Source organism: Zalophus californianus, chromosome 16 (genome assembly GCF_009762305.2).
Source record: "Zalophus californianus isolate mZalCal1 chromosome 16, mZalCal1.pri.v2, whole genome shotgun sequence".
Classification (NCBI taxonomy): domain Eukaryota; kingdom Metazoa; phylum Chordata; class Mammalia; order Carnivora; family Otariidae; genus Zalophus; species Zalophus californianus.
This window is the reverse complement of record NC_045610.1, coordinates 16,347,606-16,367,625: the sequence shown is the minus strand read 5'-3', so window position 1 is coordinate 16,367,625 and position 20,020 is coordinate 16,347,606. Positions and strand designations below refer to the sequence as shown.

The following is a 20,020-nucleotide window of genomic DNA, read 5'->3' as shown; positions in this document are numbered from 1 at the left end:
CATGAATGTCATTAACTAGATAGAGTTCAGTGTTTAGCGAAATGCACAAATCTTAAGCGTATTTTACGAAGGTGATGAATGCATCCACCTATGTACTCCAAATCCCTTTCAAGATACAGAACATTTTTTAAAGATTTATTTATTTATTTTAGAGAGAGAGAGAGAGAGAGTTCACACACAAGAGGGGGAGAGACAGTGGGAGAGAGTTCTCAAGCAGACTTCCCGATGAGCACACAGCCCGACGCAGGGCTTGATCCCATGACTCCGAGATCATGACCTGAGCCGAAATCGAGAGTCAGATGCTTAACCGACTGAGCCCCCCAAGATATAGAACATTTCTATCACCTTGAAAGTTCCCTGTGCCCCTTACAATCAGCTACTGTCTCTATTCCAACCCCAGAGGTAACCACTGTTTTCTTTTTTATTTTTAACCATAGAGTAGTTTTGTCTGTTCTAGAACGTCGTGTATGTGGACCATACAGGATAAGCTCCTTGGTGTCTGACTTCTTTTACTTGGCATAATGCCTGTAAGAGTTATTTCTGTTATTGCATGAATCAGTAGTTTGTCCCTTTTTACTGGTGAGCAATATTCCATTGTAAGGATATTTAAAGAATACCCATTTTCAAGGGGTGGGCAGAGACTTAGAGACCAAGGAGACTTAGAAGGAACAGGGAAGGCGGTAGGAAAAGCACCTAGACAGAATGTCAAGGAAAATCATCTGGATCAGTTACAATTAAGTTTGAGTACATGTAACATAAAAGCTAAATAACAGTGGCTTAAATCACACGAACATTTTTTTTCTCTCATGTAAAAGAAGTCTGGGGGCACCTGGCTCAGTTTGTTAAGCATACACCTTTGGCTCAGGTCACAATCCTGGGGTCATGGGATCGAGGCCTGTGTCAGGCTGCCTGCTTCTCCTTCTCCCTCTGCTTCTCCCCCCCCTCCCCCACTCATGCTCTCTCTATCTGTGAAATAAATACAATCTTAAAAAAAAAGAAGAAGAAGTCTGGAGGTAGACAGTCCTGGAGTGGTATGGCAGCTCATCATGCCATCACCAGCCCAGGCTCCTAGCTTTCTGCTCAGCTAGCTTCAGCGCTGGCTTCAATCCTCAGTGTCACCTCATGGCTTAAAATGGCTGCTGGAGCTCCGGCCATTCCATCTACTTTCCAAATTGGCAATAGAAGGAGAAAACATGGGAGCGGGGCGAGGAGTGGCGTACCTTCCAACTAAACCAATTGTTTTTAGCAGCCTTCCTCAAAGTTTCACACATATCCACTTAACATCTCATTGGCTGGAACTTAATCACGTGGTCCCCACCACTAGGGAAAGTAGTCTTTTAGTTAGCCACTGGGCACACTGCCACTCCAAATACAATGATATTTCTGTTACTAGGAGGGGAAACGGATATTGGCTGTTAACAGCCTCCTCTGCCTTCTCTCTTTTGAGACCTGGAGGCCAAGCCTTTGTATCCATGGCCTCTCATAAACTGAAGCCTGTACTTGGTAGATTTCCGTCCTCCTGAGTCCCCAGGGCTCCTTCCTTCTCTGAGGGTTGGTTTCTCTGTCTTTTCTATAGCCTTTGTATCCCTTCTCCTGGTAGGGGCTCTCCTGGGTCTCTGACTGACTTCCTGGGCTGTTAGTTTTACAGAGGGTGGAATGAAAGAGAAAGTATGTAAGAACATTTGCAGAGAGCTCTGTGTGCACTTTCCTCCACTCCTGGGCTGGCACCCCTCCCTCCTGTCTTTGGTTAGCCTCCCCTGACCAGGAGAGCTGTGGAAGTAGACTTCTCTGGAAGTTAGAAACTCAAAGGGAAAGGACGGCATTCGGAGACAGACAGACAGACCTGGGTTCAGATCCTTTCTGGGCAAATCTTTCTGAGACTCCCTGACCTTGTCCATAAATTGGGGATGGAAACAACAGCCTTACAGGGGTAGCTAGGTTAAGAGAAGTGGGAGATGCAGGTCCATGGCTGCCCCTCTGATGAGGATGAATTGGAGCTCATGCAGATCTGGTCCTGTGACCTCTGGGAATATAGGTCAGTGTGCAGGAGAGTCAGCATGGCCTGCTGGAATCTGAACTTTCAGCGAGGTCCGGGTTCACCATAGCTCACACCCCTGGCCTTGACTCCAGGCCCTAACAGGCCAGCCTGGAGCCTCCTGGAGGAGAGATGGCAGGTTAACGTGATGTTTCATTCCCTCCTTATGTTTCTCACCAGACAGCCGGGCCCCCTTACAGTGCCAGACTTGGGCCGACTGGATGCTGCAGCTTCTCTTCCTTCCTTCTGCCCCCTGGAAATAGCAGAATCGGCTCACCCCCTGCCAGCCTCATGCATAGGCCCTGTGTCCTCCCGTCAGCGGGCCCTATCTCCGTGTGCATGGCATACACACATTTCAGTGGCTGGATCCTGTGGTTCTTTACATTCATGCCTGTTCTGGGGCGGGGGGGAATAATAGCTTACATCCTGTGACAGCTTAATGGGCCGTCAGCACAGGGACTGGAGAGAAAGTCAGAGGGAGCAGGTGCAGCGAGCCTGGGGGAAGCTCTCAGCTGCCAAAGGGCCAGATTGGACTGAGTATAGCTGTGGCCAGGCGCCCTGGTGACCTGTTGACACCGTTCTCAGGCTGCTGGCTGCCCAGGGTCTGGTATGTTGTGACAGGAGGAGCCAGGGCCCCGTGGAGAATTTGGCTCAAGCCTGAGACCTGAGAGGGACAGTGCATTCCTCTGCTCATTCATTCCCTCCACACACGTTTCCTGAGATCCTGCTGCACGTGGGTTCTGGGCACACAGCGATGACCGAGACACCCACTTCCCGCCCCAGGGCCACAAGGACGACTGGGCAAGTTCAACAGGGGCACTAGAAGGCCACATTGCTGTCGTTCTGAGATAAGACGCCAGGGAGGACAGCCTGGAAGTAATGTCATCTGAGCAGATGATGGGACGAGGCCCAGACGGCGGGTGAGGGGCCGTGAGAGGGTCGCTCGTGCCGCTGCAGGAGAGACCCCCCCCATTGGTGGAGCTAGGGGGCCTTTCTGAGGGGCTGTGCCCCCATGGGCCCGGCCCCCCGTGCCCGGGAGGGACATCTGTGCGTGGGCTCTGCAGCCTGGTCGGGTTCATGGCAGCTCGACTTCCCTGCAGCCTTTTCTTCCCTCACCTCTGAAGGGGGCCTCCACTGAAATTACAGAAGTAAGCACCAGCTTTTGAGTCTGCTATTAAACCATGTCCCTGCCAGGCCTCGGGGCCACCTTCTCGCCCACACTCGGCCAGCCCTGGGCTCCATCGTGCGCAGGGGCCTTGTTCAGAGGAGTGAGGGCTCCCTGGGTGCAGGGCCTCAGCCCTGCACCCTGAAGCCCGCTCGGCCCCCCACACCCGGGATCAGCTCAGTGTACAAATGGTACCCAAGGAGGAGGGGCTCAGGAAGTGACATCGCTTGGCCCGCCCCACCTCCTTATTCCCTATAAAAAGCAAAATGGTGACTCAGAGAGGAGAGTTGGAAGCGTCCTGCCTCCCGCTCTCTCTGTGAATTTTTAGACTTGGAATTAGGCAGGAGGCAAAGGAAACAGCGGCTCGAAATCCGCGACTGACATGCTATTAAGCGGGTGACAACAGTGGAGCCGCTCCCCCCTGACTCCCAGCAGCCCCTGAGCTGCAGCCGCGGTTTCTGCTGGCGCTCCCCAGCCCCTCACGAGGCCCGGGCCCCCCGCGCAGCCCCCACCCGGGCCAGGCCGCGCATGCGGCGGCGGGGGGCATGGCCGCCGGGGGTCGCCGCCGGCGCCCACTGCGCTACCAGTCCCTGGCAGCCCTTGTGGAGGACTCTCAGTGGCCTTTCTTGTTCCTTGTCTCAGACTTCAGCTACGGGACAGACGACTACGACGGAGAGGGGAATGAGGAGCAGAAGGGGCCCCCGGAGGGCTCAGAGACCATGCCGTACATCGACGAGTCGCCCACCATGTCACCCCAGCTCAGTGCCCGTGGCCAGGGCGGCGGGGACAGCATCTCCCCCACCCCACCCGAGGGGCTGGCACCTGGGGTAGGTACACCTGCTTTTCCTTCTGGGCTGGAGAAGTGGGGGTTCTCGGAGAAGGGGGCAGGCAAGCATGAGGGTCATGGGCCAGGCTCTGCTTAGGATGCTCCTGGGGGAGCAGCGCTGGGGAAACGTGGACCTGGATGTTCTTGGCGGCCTCGTCATCTCATTCCGGTCCTGGGCCCCTCGCAGACTAGGCTCTCCACCCCCTCCCTACCTGCTGCTCTCTCTGCCACCCCTGCACCTGTCTCTGCCTCCTCTACCAGTCATCTGCTTCCCTGGACACCCTCACTTCCTCTCTCAGCTTTCTCTTCCAGCCCCTCTCGAGCAGGATGGGGCCTGGTGTGGGGGGGAGGGAACCGGCTTTTCTCTGTGGGCCGGAGCTGGGCAGGGGCTGCACACGTGACCCGTGGGCTGTAGATGTCCAGATGCCGGCTCAGCAAAGCAAGGCTGGTCTCCGTGCTCTCTGCGGGGTGGAGTGAGCTGCTCCGGCAGCATTCCCCGAAGATCAAGGGCCCCATTCTGCCCTCCTCTGGTGACTCTGGAAGGGAATGAGCCCTAATGGTGTCCCCCTCTCCTCTTGTTGACTGATGGGAGCTCTGCTCCAAAGAGAAGCATTTTATAAGGAATATTAAGTATGTGCTTTGAGACAGGCTGGGAGGTTTGCAAGCCTTGTAATGAATGCTGTTTCTGGCCGGAGGGCCGGGCTCCCTCTGCGCCCAGCTTGTACGTGAGCACCTGAGACAGAGGAGCAAGTGAGACAGAGGAGTTCCTGGGGGCTGTTTTTCTGGAGTTGGAGAGAATCAAAGCCGTTCCTCCGTGTGGGGGTGGGGGTGGGGCTTGGAGGGCCTGGTCCTGCTCTGCTCAATAGAGGGCTTGTCCAGGTGTGTTTTGGGGGTCTCCTTTTTTCCCTCTCATACCCCCGAGGAGCAGTCACTGAGGTGCCTTGGGATACTTGTTACCCTCCTGAAGGGCCCGGCAATCCCCACTCCAGCAGGAGGGCTGCCTGGACTCTAGCATTTCTGGAGAACCCCCTGCTTCTTTCCCTCGCAGCCTCCTTGGCCACCCTCCGCCCCTCTACAGAGCTCTCACCCCCTCTTCGCACATGGGGTGGTTGTTATAGCCTTTGGCAACAAGGGCCTTGGCAACCAGCTTCCCACTTGGGGAAAGCCACATTGTTGCCATGGCAACAGAGGCCGAGGCAGAGCTTAGCGGCTGCCAGGCATTTCGAGTTTGGAAACGGATGGTGGGGGCAGGTGGGAGGTGGAGGGGGCGGCTGAGGTTCAGGACCTCCCCCCCAGCTGGCATTCTGGGATGTTGTCCTGTCCTCCCTAAGGAAGGTGAGAGACCACCGTCTTGGACAGACAGGGTAGGGGTTTTTCTACTGATGAAGGAGGGAGTATTCTGGGACCTGAACTGAGGCCAACCAGGGAAACGAGAAAACTCTTGCTTCTCATCTCTGCCTTTGGGTCTCTGACCAAACAGAGCTCAGAGGACCCCTGCAGGACTTAGCTGTTACCCACTAGGAGCAGGTGCAGGAAGATTCACTGTAGGACCCAACCCAGGACCAGGAATGTGGGCCAAGAGTTGAGAACGTGCGGCCGAATAGAGCTGCAGGTGGAAAGAAAAGCACCTTTGCCCTTTTCTTCCTCCCTCTCTGCCTTCCTCCTTTCTCCCTGTCCCGGTTCCTTCCCTCATCACATGACCCCCCTTGCTGGAGTGCTTGTCCATCGGTTTTTAGATTCCTTGGTGAAAGGTCCTGTTGGATGCTTTCTCCAGTGAAACAGGCACAACGGGAGACCCACCCCACCCCTTGCCTGGAGCGCAGAGGCTTTGGCGCAGTGACTTTTTTCTCTTTGTGGCTGCTCGTTTTGCTCGGTGGCTCACGAGGGAATCACTTGGTTTGAGGACTTTGAAATCCACAGATGCTACAGTGACAACTGACTAAAGGACTTGGGGCTTGGGAACCCCAGAATCGATTTTTTTACACCATTGGCTACAAGACATGCTAGGGGTGGGGAGCATTTACCCAACTTGGGGATCCTGGTGAAGATTCCAGCCCCGTGCACCCCCCTGCCTGCGGGCCTCACCGCCCCCGTGCACCCCCTCCCGATCTGCAGGCCTCCCTTCCTCTCCCCTCCCCGCGGGCCTCCCCTCCTAGAGTCAGTTGCATTTCCCCCGCTTTCCGCTGGGTCACTGGCCCCATCTAGTGGACTCTGCAACTATTGCTGTTTACATTGGGGTGCTGGAGAGAGTTGACACACCCCTTCCTGAGTACTTGGGGGTTGTTTTGGTTAAAAAAAAAAAAGAAAACCAAGGTTTCTGCTACTTGGCTCTGTTCATTTGGCTAGGCAGGGCCCCTCCCTGCCAGGCTTCCTGTTGGGGCCTTGGGAACCAAGGGGACTTTTGGACTAAATCAGACAATTGTTCTAGATATTCAGATGTCAGTCCTCTGGCAGCTGGGCATTTCATACCCAAATATGCAGCCAACTTGTTCCGGGAAGTCTAAGGTTTGGTCTTTGTATTTGGTCAGGGTTCTCCAGAGAAACAGAACCAATAGGATGCCTATCTGCATCTGCAGCTGCATCTAGATTTAGATCTATAGAGAGATTTATAAGGAATTGGCACACTTTGGGGCGCCTGGGTGGCTCAGTCATTAAGCGTCTGCTTTCAGCTTGGATCATGATCCCGGGGTGCTGGGACCGAGCCCCACATCGGGCTCCCTGCTCGGCAGGAGGCCTGCTTCTCCCTCTCCCACTCCCTCTGCTTGTGTTCCCTCTCTCGTTTTGTCTCTCTGTCAAATAAATAAAATCTTTAAAAAAAAAAAAAGGAATTGGCGCACTTCATTATGGAGGCCAGGAAGTCCCAAGACCTGCAGTCAGCAAGCTAGACATGCAGGAATGATGTATAGTTAGTTCTATGTTGAGCCTAAAGGCCTGAGAACAGCAGAGCCTGATGGTGTAAGTTGCAGCCGAAGCCAGCAGGCTCAAAACCCAAGAAGAGTCAGTGTTTCAGGCTGCATCTAAAGCCTGGAAGAGACTCATGTCTTAGCTCAACTGGCAGGACGGGTTCCCTCTTGTTCAGCCTTTTTGTTCTATTTGGGTCTCCAGTGGATTAGATGAGGCCCACCACCCACATTAGGGAGAGCAAGGGGCTTTACCCAGTCACCTGATGCAAATGTTAATTTCACTCAGAAATGCGCTCACTGACACACCCAGAATAATTTTGACCAAATATCCGGGTACCCATGGCCCAGTCAGGTTGACACATAAGTATAACCATCGTAACAGTCTTAATCAGCGCCCAGAGAATGGAAGGAACATGAGCTTTGACTAGATGAACACCTGCTACTCTCTAGCTGTGAGACACTGGACAACTGTCATAACCCCTCTGAGCCTCACTTTCCTCATCTTTATTTTTTTATTTTAAGATTTTATTTATTTGAGAGAGTGTGAAGGTTGGGGCAGAGGGAGATGGAGAGAGAGAATCTCATGCAGATTCCATGCTGAGCATGGAGCCCAATGTGGGACTCGATCTCACGACCCTGAGATCATAACCTGAGCCAAAATCAAGAGTCGGACGCTTAACCGACTGAGCCACCCAGGTGCCCCTTGCTCATCTTTAAATAGGACCAACTACCCGAAGGATTGTTGAGAGGAGGGACTGAGATAGCTCAGGGTAAAGCCCACAGCACTGGGTCTGGCTCATCCTGATGCTCAGTCCTTGGTGACTGGGACCCACAAGACTTTTCTTGACAGCTTTTGAAGCCAAGACCATTGCAAGGACCTAGGCTGATGATATTTGCTAGACAACAACTGAATCTGCTTTTTGCAACCTCCTTTCTGGGGTTGGATCAGTCCTGCCAGGTATGGTAGCCCAGATGAAGCCAGGTCCCTATCGTGTTGGCAGGATAGACACATACTCCTCACTTCCCAACACACCCCTAAGGCCTTGCTCTGCTGCGCTTGTCGTAGATATGCCCCAGCTGTGCAGCCCACCAGGCATCGGGGTGAAAGCTGAGGCTCTGCCCTGCAGACCCCTCACGCTCCTCAAGCCCAAGCTGAGCAGAGCTCCTTCATAGGGCCAGGGCCCCATACCACTGCTGGCTCCATTCAGCTGAGAGTGCCTGCTTTCACCTTGGGAAGGAAGGGCAGGGACTCTTGATCTCAGCTAAGAAGTAGGGGCACACTTTCCTCTGCCAGGACCATGGTCTTACAGAAAAGCTTCAGACTCCTCTGTCTCCCCTCTTGGGAGACGCCTTAAAAAGTGGAAACAAGGCAAAGATCTGGGTGTCCTCTCACTGCTAGCACTTTCTAGCTGTATGGCCTGAGGGATGTCCCTCATCCTGCCTGGGCTCCAGTTTACTAGTCTGTAAAGGGAAGATACTGAGAATTTCCTCCTTCCCGACCTCACACAGTCGGCGTGAGGTTTCCATAAGACAGTGTTTAGGCAGAGCATTTTGCCTAAAGTTTGTACACGTGTGGGTGGGACTGCTCAGTGTCAAACTCATTCTGTAGTTCCTGGGGCACCCAGAGGCAGTCCAGAGGTTTCGAATAAAAGGCTGAATTGAGGGGTTCAGACTTGAGCTAGCAGGAGAATCCAAAGTAAGGGTGGTGGAGTGTTGAAAGGATCCCCTTTGTCCACCTTTGTCTTTCTCGTCTCCCCCACCCCCTCCTCGCCCTCCTCCCCCTCCCACTCTCTCCCCCCCCCGCCCCCCGCAGCTGCTTATCCCTGCGCTGAGCCTAGTTTCTCCACTAGTGCATCTCCTAGCGCTTTCCTTTGCATGGATGATGTGCTGGCCAGCCGTCCGCCCTCAGGGCTGTGGACTGGTTGCTTCTGTCTCGAGGGCCGCCAGATGCCTCACCATCCCGCCCTGCCCCTGTGGCAGGAACAAAGAGAACTGAAGAGAACGCGTAGAAACACTTTCATAGCACTTACTAAATGTGGGCGCTGTTACAGAACTTTATAAACACTCGCTCACTTCCCTCACCATGACCCTGTGAGGAAGCCGCCACGATTGCCCTGTGTTACAGCTATGGAAACTCAGGCGCGGAGAGGTTATACCACCTACCCAGGGTCCCACAGCTGGTAGGTGGTAGGGTCCGCATCGCGGCCGTTATCTGTTACCTCTCCCGAGCAGAGGAGCCTTCATGCCTCTGTTTTGCCTCTTTCTGGCTGTGTGGCTTTGGGCAACTTGCAGGGTCTTGGTACCCTCAGCTGCAAATGAGGATAAATGCCTCCTATCTGGAAGGACTGCTGCGAGAACCAAGTGACATAGTCCCTTGAAAACGCCTCATGCCGGCCACACAGAGGACCCACTCCCGAGGTGGCAGTGAAATTTGAATCTCTCCTGGGATGTGAACCCCATTCTCCGGAAGGCCCCAGCTCTGGTCCTGGCAGCGGTGGCTCAGCTCCCAGTGGCATTCTTGCCTGGTGAAGGCCCCTGGTGGTGGGGGGGCACCACTGTGGTGGATTTAGGGGGAAGAGAGGCACAAAGAGGAGAGCCCAGCTGCTGGGAAGGAGGTGACACTGGCCTTGGGCTATTTCTCACTTGGCCACAATCTGCCTTGCCTTCTCCCCGAACCCCACTGGGAGGGTGTTCCCCGTAAGCCCACCTTGCTGGACACCAAGCCACTGCCAGGAGTTTGGGAGCTAAGGCAGGAGGGAAGTGCTGGGAAATCGAGATAAAGCCACACTTGTCCCACTGCGTTTGGCATTAGTGGGTACTCACCCTTCCTCCCTCCTCAGCCTGGTTGCCTTTGGTGGGACTGTGCTTCCTTCAGCCCTAGGAGCTCACATCATACGACCACTTTCCATAGGAACCATCCATCCAATCTGAACCCCTTGATTTATCTTCTTGGGAGACGCTTTGCCTTGCCCTGTAAGCTTCCATGTCTACTCACTAAGTATTTTCGGAGTACCCACTTTTTACAAGATATTGTTCCAACTGCTATAGGGAATTAGCATGCACAGGGGTTGTCCCCAACCCCCCAACACATACACACACACTCTATTTCGAGGCCATCTGTGCAACAGCCTTCAGAGATGCCCAGCATCCCAAGGGAGGAGTCATTGTGACCTCAGGTAGGGGAACCAGGGAGGGGAGTCCATGGGAGGCAGCCTCAAATAGTGGGTAGTGTTCTGCCTGGGGACTGGTCAGAAAGAACATTCTAGATAAAGAGGGCTGTGTAAGTTCTGGAATGTGGGGAAACCTCTGGAAGCTAGAGAAAAGGATAATGATCTCCTGGGCATTGGGTTCAATAGAAGAGGTGGGAGGTGAAGCAGGGAGTGAGCTAGGGCCCCCCACTTCTGTGCTCCCCACACCCCAACACCCCTGCCAAAGAAAAGGAGAATAGCTAGTGCCTAACAAGGGCTGACACTTGCCAGGCACTGCCCTACAGGTACTAGTCCTCACTGCACCCCCGGAGTTGGTACTATAACCCCATTTTACAAATGGGGAAACCGAGGTCCTGGAAGTTTGAATCATTTGCTCAGGGTCACACAAGTGGCAAGAGGCAGAGTGAGGAATCGAATCCAGAATCTAGGGGAGTTCTTTTTGTTTTTGTTTGTTTTACTGCATAACTAGTGTCATGTACTGGCTGATACCCAACATTTGCTTTATGTAATTAAACTCTGTATATGATTTTTGGAATGACTTCTATAACAGAAGAGGAAAGGCGGAGGGAGGAGCACAGTTATCAGGACGATGATGCATCTGATTCCGTCTGTGGCTTTAGTAGACTCTGCCTGCTCCTGGCACTGCCCTTTGGGGTGAGTTCTTATTGGCCCAGAGTCTCCTGAGCTCCAGCAAATCTGGAGGTGGAGCTTCAGCTTTTGCCAAGAAAGTTGAGAGGCCCAGGGATTGTCAGAGAGGAGGGAGAAGAGGCTTCCAGCCCAGGATGAGGCCTGGAGGTGAGAGGGTACCTGGCCCACTAAGGGGAAAGTGAGCAGCAGAGACTGTTGTCAACAGTTGGATTGGCTGAGGGGCCCCGCTGCCCTTGTTTGGGCTGACTTGGTGACTTCCTGTGGGCACAGAGTAAGCAATGTTTTAGAAAGAATAATCTGATGTCAGTGGGAGGTATGTCTGTCAAACAATGGTCACGTCATTCCCTGCTTAAAACCCTCCAGTGCCTTCCATTTCTCCTAGTGGTAAAATCCAACCCTTAGCAATGCTGCCAAGGCCCTGCCTGATCTGACCACTTGATCCCTGCCTACTTCTGCGGCCTCATTACCAACCTCTCAACTAGAATGTGAGCTACAAGATGGAGCTTTGTCAGTTTTGTAACCAGTGTTTGTTCATGGAAAACTCTAGTGCCTAGAACTGTGCCTGGCGCATAGTAGATGCTCAGCCAATGTTGGTTGAATGATTGAATGCACATTCGCCACCCAGACTGAACTCATTTCCTTGTGCTCACACAGTCCCGTCTGTCCTCCCCCGCTGCCCCCACTGGCGGGCTAACCCCTGGACATTTTTAGGCATGAGTTTCAATGTCGCCTCCTCCAGAGAACCTTCTGTGATTCGCCCTTTGCTGCCTCAGCTGCGCCTGTCTTGTACCCCCAGGGCTCAGTCTACTTTCCCAGTCGTAGCACTTGGCACCCTTCTTTTTTTAACTTCTTTATTTTCCCTGATTACATCACTGAAAATTCTCACTTTACAGAAATATGTAAGGTAGAAAGTGAAAGTCTCCTAAAGTCTCATCCTATAGACAGAACTTCTGTGAAGAGCTGGTTGTATACTTCTCTTTATTTTTACATGTGACATATTAGATATATGCTTTTTCCCCTTAAATCATACTGGTACTGTTATGCAATTCACTTTCTTTATTTTACTTAACAAGTCTTGGACATTTTGCACATCAGTAAGTGAAGATCTACCTCATTCTTATTTCTTTGTAACTGCATGCATATTTCACTTTACGAATGTGCCATAAGTCACTTAACCATCCCTTGCTGCTAGACATTTGGACTGTTTCTAGTCTTGCACTGGTATAAACATCACTGCAGTGAATATCTTTGTACATAGATCTTGTAGAAATGCCCTTGTAGAAATGTTTTTGCAGAAAAAAGTCCCTTAAAGTGGAGTTGCTGGGTTAGAGGGTGTGAACCTTTAAAATCACAATAGCTATTTCCATGTTATCCTTTCTGGGAGAGTTGTGCCTCAGCCCCATAGTTTTGAGATTGTACCTCACTCCTGCACTGCCTTGGCTCACAATGGTCAGTCTGTCCCCAAGCCTGTCAGCTCCATGGAGGTAGACATAGTATCCCATTTGTGCCTGCATTATGAATGCCCAGTGCACAGTAGGCAGTTAATAAATACTTATTGATTTAGTGGCTAAGAGAATGAGAATGGAGAATGAGTGTGAGGGGGAGGCCACAGGGTTTGCGGAGAGGAAACTATGGGTGGCCTTGTCAGTGTGCACTCACTCCCCCGCTGCCCCCACTGGCGGGCTAACCCCTGGACATTTTTAGGCATGAGTTTCAATGTCGCCTCCTCCAGAGAACGTTCTGTGACTCAGAGTGTCAGAAATCTCAGTCGGTTAAGCGTCTGACTTTTGATTTCAGCTCAGGTCATGATCTCAGGGTTGTGAGGTCAAGCCCCACGTCTGGCTCCATGCTGGGTGTGGAGCCTGCTTAAGATTCTCTCTCTCCCTCTCCCTTTGCTCCTCCCCACCTCCCTCCCTTGAAAAAAAGAAAAGAAAAGAAAAGAAAAGAAAAGAAAAAAAGAAAAGAAAAAAGCTCAGTCTGTTCCCCTCACCCTCTATAGTGTGGTTCCAGCCTACTTCTCCAAGTTCACCTCCTGCCCCTTTTCTATTCTGTCCTGCCTCTGTGTTTGCTTACCAGAAGTTCTCCTTTCTGGCAAACTCTTCCCCTTTTCCAGCTGCTGCTCAGAAGCCACTCTCCTGTGAAGCTTTTCCTCTGAGGCAGGGATAGTGCCTTTGTCCTATGTTCCCACTGTGTTGATCACTGAGGCACTGTCTCTTTTGTTCCTGTGTCCTTCACTTCCTATCGGTTGAGAGCACTCTAATGGCTGGGTCTCCCGGATTTGTGTTAGTAATGCCAGGCCTCCTCTGGGTATGACGGAGCAAACGAGCGAACAGATAGATGGGTAGGCAACATCAGGACTCAAAATGGAACATGATCGCGACTGTGCGGGGGCGAGATGTTGCAAACTTTGGCTAGGGTGGTGGCTTTACAAGAGGAAGAGAAGGAAGAACCAAAGGGACTCGGTAAAAGGGATGTGGGACGTGAGGGAAGGAAGAGTCGCAAGATGGTGGCCCTGCCAACAGAAGTGGATGAAGCCAGAAGGGGAAGCTGGCTTAGGGAAGGGAAGGGGTCATTTGGTCTGGATATGTGGAGTTGAGGGGCTGTTGGCAGGACTTCCAGGTGAGGAGACCCAGCGGACCGTGGAGATGCCACGCTTGGAGCTGAGTAGGTGTTGGAGCTACACATGGTGACGGGCTGCCATTGGCCTGGAAGCCAGAAGGGAGGAGTCCGTCAAGGGTAGAGAGCAGCGGGCTGAGGCCGGGGTCTTGAGTGGGCGACTCCAGTTTACAGGAGGCAGGAGAAAGAAGGGCCAGAGCGGTGAGAGCAGCACCGGCATGCTCATGGGACCTGAGGGCTTTGAGAAAGTCCAGACAGCAGAGGCTGCGGAGTAAGAGAGGGAGGCTTTGGAATAAGGCAGTTTGAAGACCTTTGGAGCAGGCTGCTTCTTTGGAAGGAGGAGCAGGAACCAGGCTGAAGCAGCCGAGTATGGAGGATGCAGAGAGGAAGCTCAGGTCCAAGGCTGGCTCAAGGCACTTGTGGGGGAAAGGGAGGGAGCATTGCTGGGACTTGTGAGTCACTTCCCCCCCACCCCAGGGGGAGGATGGAGGGCCTCGGAGTGGTGTCTGTGTGCCCGATGGCGGTGGAAGGGCATTCTAGTTACTCACTGGAATTTCCAGCCAGCTAGGGTGGGGTGGAGCAGAGATGCCTTGGATGTTTAGGGAGCAGCTTCTGAGAGGTTTCAGGGTTTGGGGAAGAAGTAGGTGTTGATCTGGCTATGCCGGTTAGGGGCGTGGGGAATGAAGATGGGGATACTCCAGGAGACATCCAAGGGTACTTCATGCTCCCTTGGGTTGGGGAAAGGACATAGGAGGGACCCTTGGGCTTTTAGGCCCTTCTCCCATTCCACCCGCTTGTCTGACCAGTGGGGGCAGTCCTTGCCATGCACTTGAAGCTTGCAGGGTAGGAGACAGAAACGGTGGCAGAGAGCCCTGGGCTGGCACAGTTGTGCCCTGGGGAATGCCAGGCCCGGTTGTTCCCAAGCCCTGGGAGCAGCCTCACCCGCCCAAACCAAATGAGGAATTGTGGCTGAAAGGGCCCTTCAGATGTGCTCCGGTTATTTATAACCCAGCCCAGGCAGACAGGGAAAAACCAGGGACTGAGGGAGGGGGCGGAGTGTAAGGTGGGGTGTGCCTCTGTGGAACCCTGTCAGCCCTGAGGCCCAAGAGCCTACCCCAAAACCCTCAGTCTGTATTTCAGCTTTGGTGACAGGGAGTCAGCGGTGAGGACAGATTCTCTGCTCTAACAGAATGGCAGGAGCCCCATCTCAAACTCAAAGCTTGCACAGACTTTTTTGGGGGGTTGGGATAAACCATTTCCATTCTTCTCTATTTCCCTCCTCTCTCTTCAACCCTCCACCCAGCTTGGAGGCTCAGCCAGGGGCCCTGTTCTCAGTTGAGGTGCCCGGTGGAAAGGAGGGGCAATGACACTAGGTGGACCCAGGATGGTGCACAGTTGACCTTCCTTTGGAACTCATTTCTTCTATTTTTTTTTTTAAAGATTTTATTTATTTATCTGACAGAGACAAAACAAGAGAAGGAACACAAGCAGGGGGAGTGGGAAAGGGAGAAGCAGGCTTCTTGCTGAACAGGGAGCTCGATGCAGGGCTCGGCCCCAGGATCCTGGGATCATGACCTGAGCTGAAGGCAGACACTTAGGAGGGAGAATTGTGAGCTAGAAGAATCAGGAAGATTTCAAGGGAATCCCTAGCTGGAGACATTGTTGAGGGGCTGGTCGGAGATTGAGGGGGTTGGCTTGAGTGGGGCTGAAGCTTCAGGGCTCACCACCCAGAATCCTGAATTTCCACTTGATCTACCCAGGTGGTGGCCCTGATTATTCAGGTCTACAAAGGGAAGTAGTGCGTTGGTAGTGTGTGATGCTGAATTGGATTCCAAGATGCCAGTTCTAGTGAGGAAATGGGACAGAGGGGATATTCAGGGAAAACCACCACCCCCGCCCCCCACCAACTTCCCTCAAAGAAACAACCAGCTGCAAGAAGGCAGCAACCTGGTCTGTGGGCCTAATTCAGTTCACAGGTGTGTTTCATTCAGACTGCACCATGTTTCGTTTTGTTTTAATGTCATTAATCTGCCACCGTTTTTAAATGGAGAGAGATCAGCTAAGAATCCACATTGCCAACGTCTCAGGACAATCTGAGATGGGGCAGCCTGATGCCCGCACTGCCCCAGCAGCCATCAGCTGGAGCTGAGTGGTGGCTTTTTCCCTCCCCCCCGCCCCCCCCCCCCCCCCGTGCCTACCTGCACCCTCGTGGCTGCTGGAGTCTGCAACCTTTGCCCCGGGTGTTGTGTGGTGGAGGAGCTTTTCCCAGGGGCTGCCCCTGACCTCCTCGCCTGGGAGAGTAAGAGCATACCCCTCTCTGGCTGGGGCCTACACAGCCACAGTGTGGACTTTTCTGTCTGGGTGGATTTGACTTCTGCCGCCGTTGAGGAAGCCAAGGGAAGCAGGCTGGGACCGGGAAGGGCTCCCTCCGTGTGTTACCCGCACCCTCTGCCGTGGGGCGGGCTCCACTGGGCCAAGGCCCCTCTTGAGGCAAAAGAGCCCCAAGGAGGTGGGAGTGCTCATCCCAGCAGCATCTGTGAGTAGGAGATGGGGCACCCGCGGCCGTCCAAGGTGGGCCTGCTGCAAAGCCTGGCTGGCACTTTTTGGTTCTGTTGTGGTGAGGCGGCTGAGGCCTCGTTTGCACAAAGCCTTGTTCTCCCAGCCGCAGTGGTGATAGAAACTGTTTTCTCACCAGGCCCTGGCCTCCCCTCCGCAAAGGTGTCAGAACATGAGGCAGAGATGAGAAGGGGGCTCATCTTGTGGCCATCCCAAGGTGACAGCGAGGTTTGCCCGGTCCTTCGGCGGGTCCTCCCAGAGGCCGTGCGGGCAGCTGCACTCCGCTCCTCCCCCTGCCTGCTCGGGCTCTGGCTAGGGGCCGTAAATAAAGCCTGCCTCTGGGAAGCAGACCTCCCCCCGCGCCCGGCCCGTCTGCGGCCTCCTTGCCCCTCCTCCGCGCTCCAGAAGCCTCCGCCAGCCGCCGGCCGGTGACCGCAGAGAGGGAACGGCTCCACCTCGCAAGTCAAGTCGTGCATTTCCTGCGTATTAATAGCAAACGCGAGCCTCCGAGCCCAGAAAGGGTGGGATCTGTGGGGCCGGCGGCGGCGGCGGGGCGGCGGGGAGGCCGGCCGGAGCTCTGGAGCGGCGGCCGGGGAGCGCGGGGCCCCGCCTGCGCCCGGGCCGGCACGCACGGCAGGAAGGGCCCCGGCGGGGGCGCCTCCTCCTGCTCCGCCGGCGCGCCGCGCGGTCCCTCCAGTCACAGCCCTGCGCTCGCGGCGGCGGCGGCGGCGGCGGCGGGGCGGCCGGAGCGCCGCTTCCCCTTTCCCTGGCTGGGGACGCGCGCGAGGCGGCCCGCAGCCCCGGCGCGCGGGAGGGCCGGGAAGCGGCAGCAGGAAAAGGTTCATAATGGAGCCTTTCATCGGGAGCCGGTGGCCGGGTGCCAGGACTGACTCCGGGGAGGCCAGCATGCTGGTTTAGGCCTGCCCTGCACGCTCTTCCCCTCCCTGCCCGCCTGCCTCCCTCCGGGGCGGCGGCGGCGGCGGCAACGGCGGCTGCTGCTGCGTGGACCCCGCTTCCTGTTTGCCCTCCGCGCCTTCGGCTGCCATGGAAGAGGAAGAGGAGGCTATAGGCTTTTTGGACAAGGTTCTGGAGGATGAAGATGTGTTTCTCCTGGAGGAGTGCGAGCTGGGAAGCCCGACCAGCCCCGGCTCAGGGTCCCCCTTCTTGGTGGCCGTGAAGGTGGGAATGTGACACGCCCTGGATGCTTGTCGGGGGAGGGGCAGGGCGAGCAGCTCTGACTGCCCAAGCCGTGTGCGGGCAGAAATGGCTGGTTTGTGCACAAACCTCACGGCTGGGTGGAAGCACCGCGCTCCGGCCCGAGGGGCGGGCGCCTGCCTGCGAGGGGGTGCGAGGGGCCGAGCCCTCTGGCAGCTGCTCCTGGGGGAGAGGGGCAGTGCCTGCCTCCTCCCCCTGGGCCAGTTGTCCTCGGCGCGAGTGGCTGCTGGTTTTCCCCGGGCCAGCTGTGCCGGGGGCTTTCTCTGGCAGTGACATGAGTCACCTGGTGGGCACGGCAGTGGTGTGAGCCTGCTGTCCCAGAGGAGCTGGCCGACTTGAAACCGGGAGGCCATAATTCAGTGTTTCCATGGCAACAGTAGGATAAGTGCACTTGGGAAGTTCGGGCCAAAGGGGCCACTCGCTTCCTCGCCAGGAGACTTGTCAGTCTGGGCTAAGGCGAGAGAACGTGGGGAGAGATTGGCAGCCAGAGGTCACTGAGCTTCCTTGAAGGAAAAGAATTGGATCGGCTGAAAAGGGGATGATAACAGTTGGCTTCCAGGCAGGAGCCAGGTGGGTAGGCACTTTTCCCAAGGTGGGTGTAGGCAAGAAGCATCTGCTGGGCCCCAGCCCACTCACTCTGGGGCTGTGAACGCTCTCCCCAGCAATGCGCCTGTCCTGTCATAGGAGTTGCCTTGAAGGCAGAGCAGGAATGTGCACCAATCCCCTTTTCTTCTCTTCGCCTCCTCCCCAGGGACCATGCTGCCTGAGGCATGGCACCCTGCACCGTTCCTTCCTTGCTTTCACGTCGTTGGCCCCCTCCTGAGAGCCCTAACCTCAGCCTTTTGCTCACCTCCTCTCTATTCTGTGGCCAGAAGGGAAGGCCAGTGGGAATGTATGGCAGGGAGTTTGCAGACTGCAAGCCAGGCTGCCTAGCAGAGTGTCCATCTGTGCCCCCCTCCCTGCCGGGCCCGGCTGCACCCCGGAGGGCGTGGTGCACGGAGCATTGCTGTGGGCAGGAGGCTGCCACTGAGCCTCTCTGGGCCTCTTGGTCCCTCCTGTAAGATGGGGATCGCAGCCCTGCCACACCCATGCTACAGTGTGGTTCCGAGGGCGAGCTAATGGAGGTGAAAAACAGACTACAGACCCACAGGAGCTGGCTGATGTGCGGCGTCTGGGTGGAGCTCTAGCTGTGGGCCTGGGTGCAGAGGAGAGAGGAGATGTAATGGGAGGCTGGCAGGCTGGCAGTGGCTAGCATCCCACCCCTGGTTCTCTCATCTGGTGCTAGCTCAGAGCACTGGGGTTAAGTCACATCTCCACTAAGCCTGCAAAGGTCCCTGTAGTTAGGGTCTAAGCAACCTCCCCACCAGGAACAGGATGCGGAAAGGTCTGGTAATGAACCAAGAGCACCGGCTGGGAGCTAAGTAGTGTGTGGGATGGGAGGTGTAGGGGGTCCCTAATGGGCCTTCTCTGAGAACCCCTCCCCAGCACAGAGGGGGTCCTGTTCATATGCTGCCTTATGGATCCACCCTTACTCTAGACTCTGGCTTATACCTGGGTCTTAGCTCGTATTTCAGTCTGCTCAGAACTCTAGACGGTCTGCCTCCTCGATTATGCCCTGTTTTCCTCTAGGGCAAGGGCCATGTTGTAGTCACTGCTAAACACTGCACAGAGCTTGGGACATGGCTGGTGTGCAGTGAATTTGTGGAGTGAGCGAGGCTCCATGGAGCCTGCAAAGGGGGTACCATGTTCCCGGCCTTGTTCTCCTACTCAGAGGTGTCCCAAGGAGGGAGCACACCGATGCCGAGGGGGCCCAGGCACACATCACACCCAAAAACCCTGACCCTCCCAGGTCCCTGTGAGCGCCTAGGTGGAGTCTTCCCCTCTTTGCCGCCTCAGTTTTCCTGGACTTGTCGCAGCATGGGGGAAGGGGCCTTTCCTGAGTGTTGGTGAATTCCAGGCCCCTCGTCTCATCCTGAACACCTCCAGGATGACCTCACTCTCTACCAAGCTTGGTCAGCTGTAGAGGGAGCAGGCAAGCAGGGTGGCTGCAGAGGGGTGGGGAGGAACCTCGTTGAGTCATTCAGCAAACACTGTCAGGTTGTGTTCTAGTCAAAGCACTCTGCCTGGCACTGAGGAAGAGACAGGATGAACATGGCATGGTGGCATGGTACTTTCTCACAAAGAGTTCACAGTTCAGGGCAAGGGGACAAGTGCACAGATAAAAGGAATAGAATGAGAAAGTCCTCAGGGTTCCGATAAAAGGGTAAGAACTTCGGAGGAGAGACCACTTCTGTTTGGGTCAGAGCTGGACTGGGTGCACGTGCGTGTGAGCATGTGTGTGTATGCATGTGCGGGGTCAAGGGGCACTTCTGGAGGGTGCGTTCCTGTCCTGGGCTATGGATGGTCTTGGCAGTTTTGCACGATAGCGTCTTCTTGGCAGCTGGTGGGAACCCAAGGCAGTTCTCTCTTGGCTATTACTTTACTTCAGGGGTACTTACCTTCAACAGTGGCTGTGTCCCTGAGCATGTGTCCTATAAATCAATCAATCCTGCTTGCAGTGTAATTTCTGAGATGCTTCATCTTCCTGGGGGACAGAGGTGGATAGGAGAGTGGTTTCCTCCAGAGCTGGAGCTGGAGCTTGCTCTGTCTTTCAACCCAGACTTCCTTTTGAGGAGTTAATTCTCTATTAACTAATAATCACGTTAATACCGATAGCAACACCCCCTCCTGTCCTTGAAGTGTTGTATGCTTTCCAAAAATCTTTCATACGATTCTATTTAAAGGTACGATTCTATTTAAAGGTACGAAGGGCTTATTGTGGCCTTGCTATCTAAAAGCTGCTATTTA

The 20,020-nt window shown here is 54.7% G+C and overlaps 1 protein-coding gene across 4 annotated transcripts in view; it reads left to right on the top strand.

Moving 5' to 3' along the window:
* ABR (ABR activator of RhoGEF and GTPase) overlaps positions 1 to 20,020 on the top strand; it is a 175,248-nt gene that overhangs the window by 78,273 nt on the left and 76,955 nt on the right. For all 4 annotated transcript variants that reach the window (XM_027625396.2, XM_027625397.2, XM_035724557.1 and 1 more), the window contains exon 2: positions 3,843 to 4,027. In XM_027625396.2, coding sequence (XP_027481197.2) covers positions 3,843 to 4,027 — 185 coding nt within the window. The remainder of the gene's footprint in view (positions 1 to 3,842; positions 4,028 to 20,020) is intronic.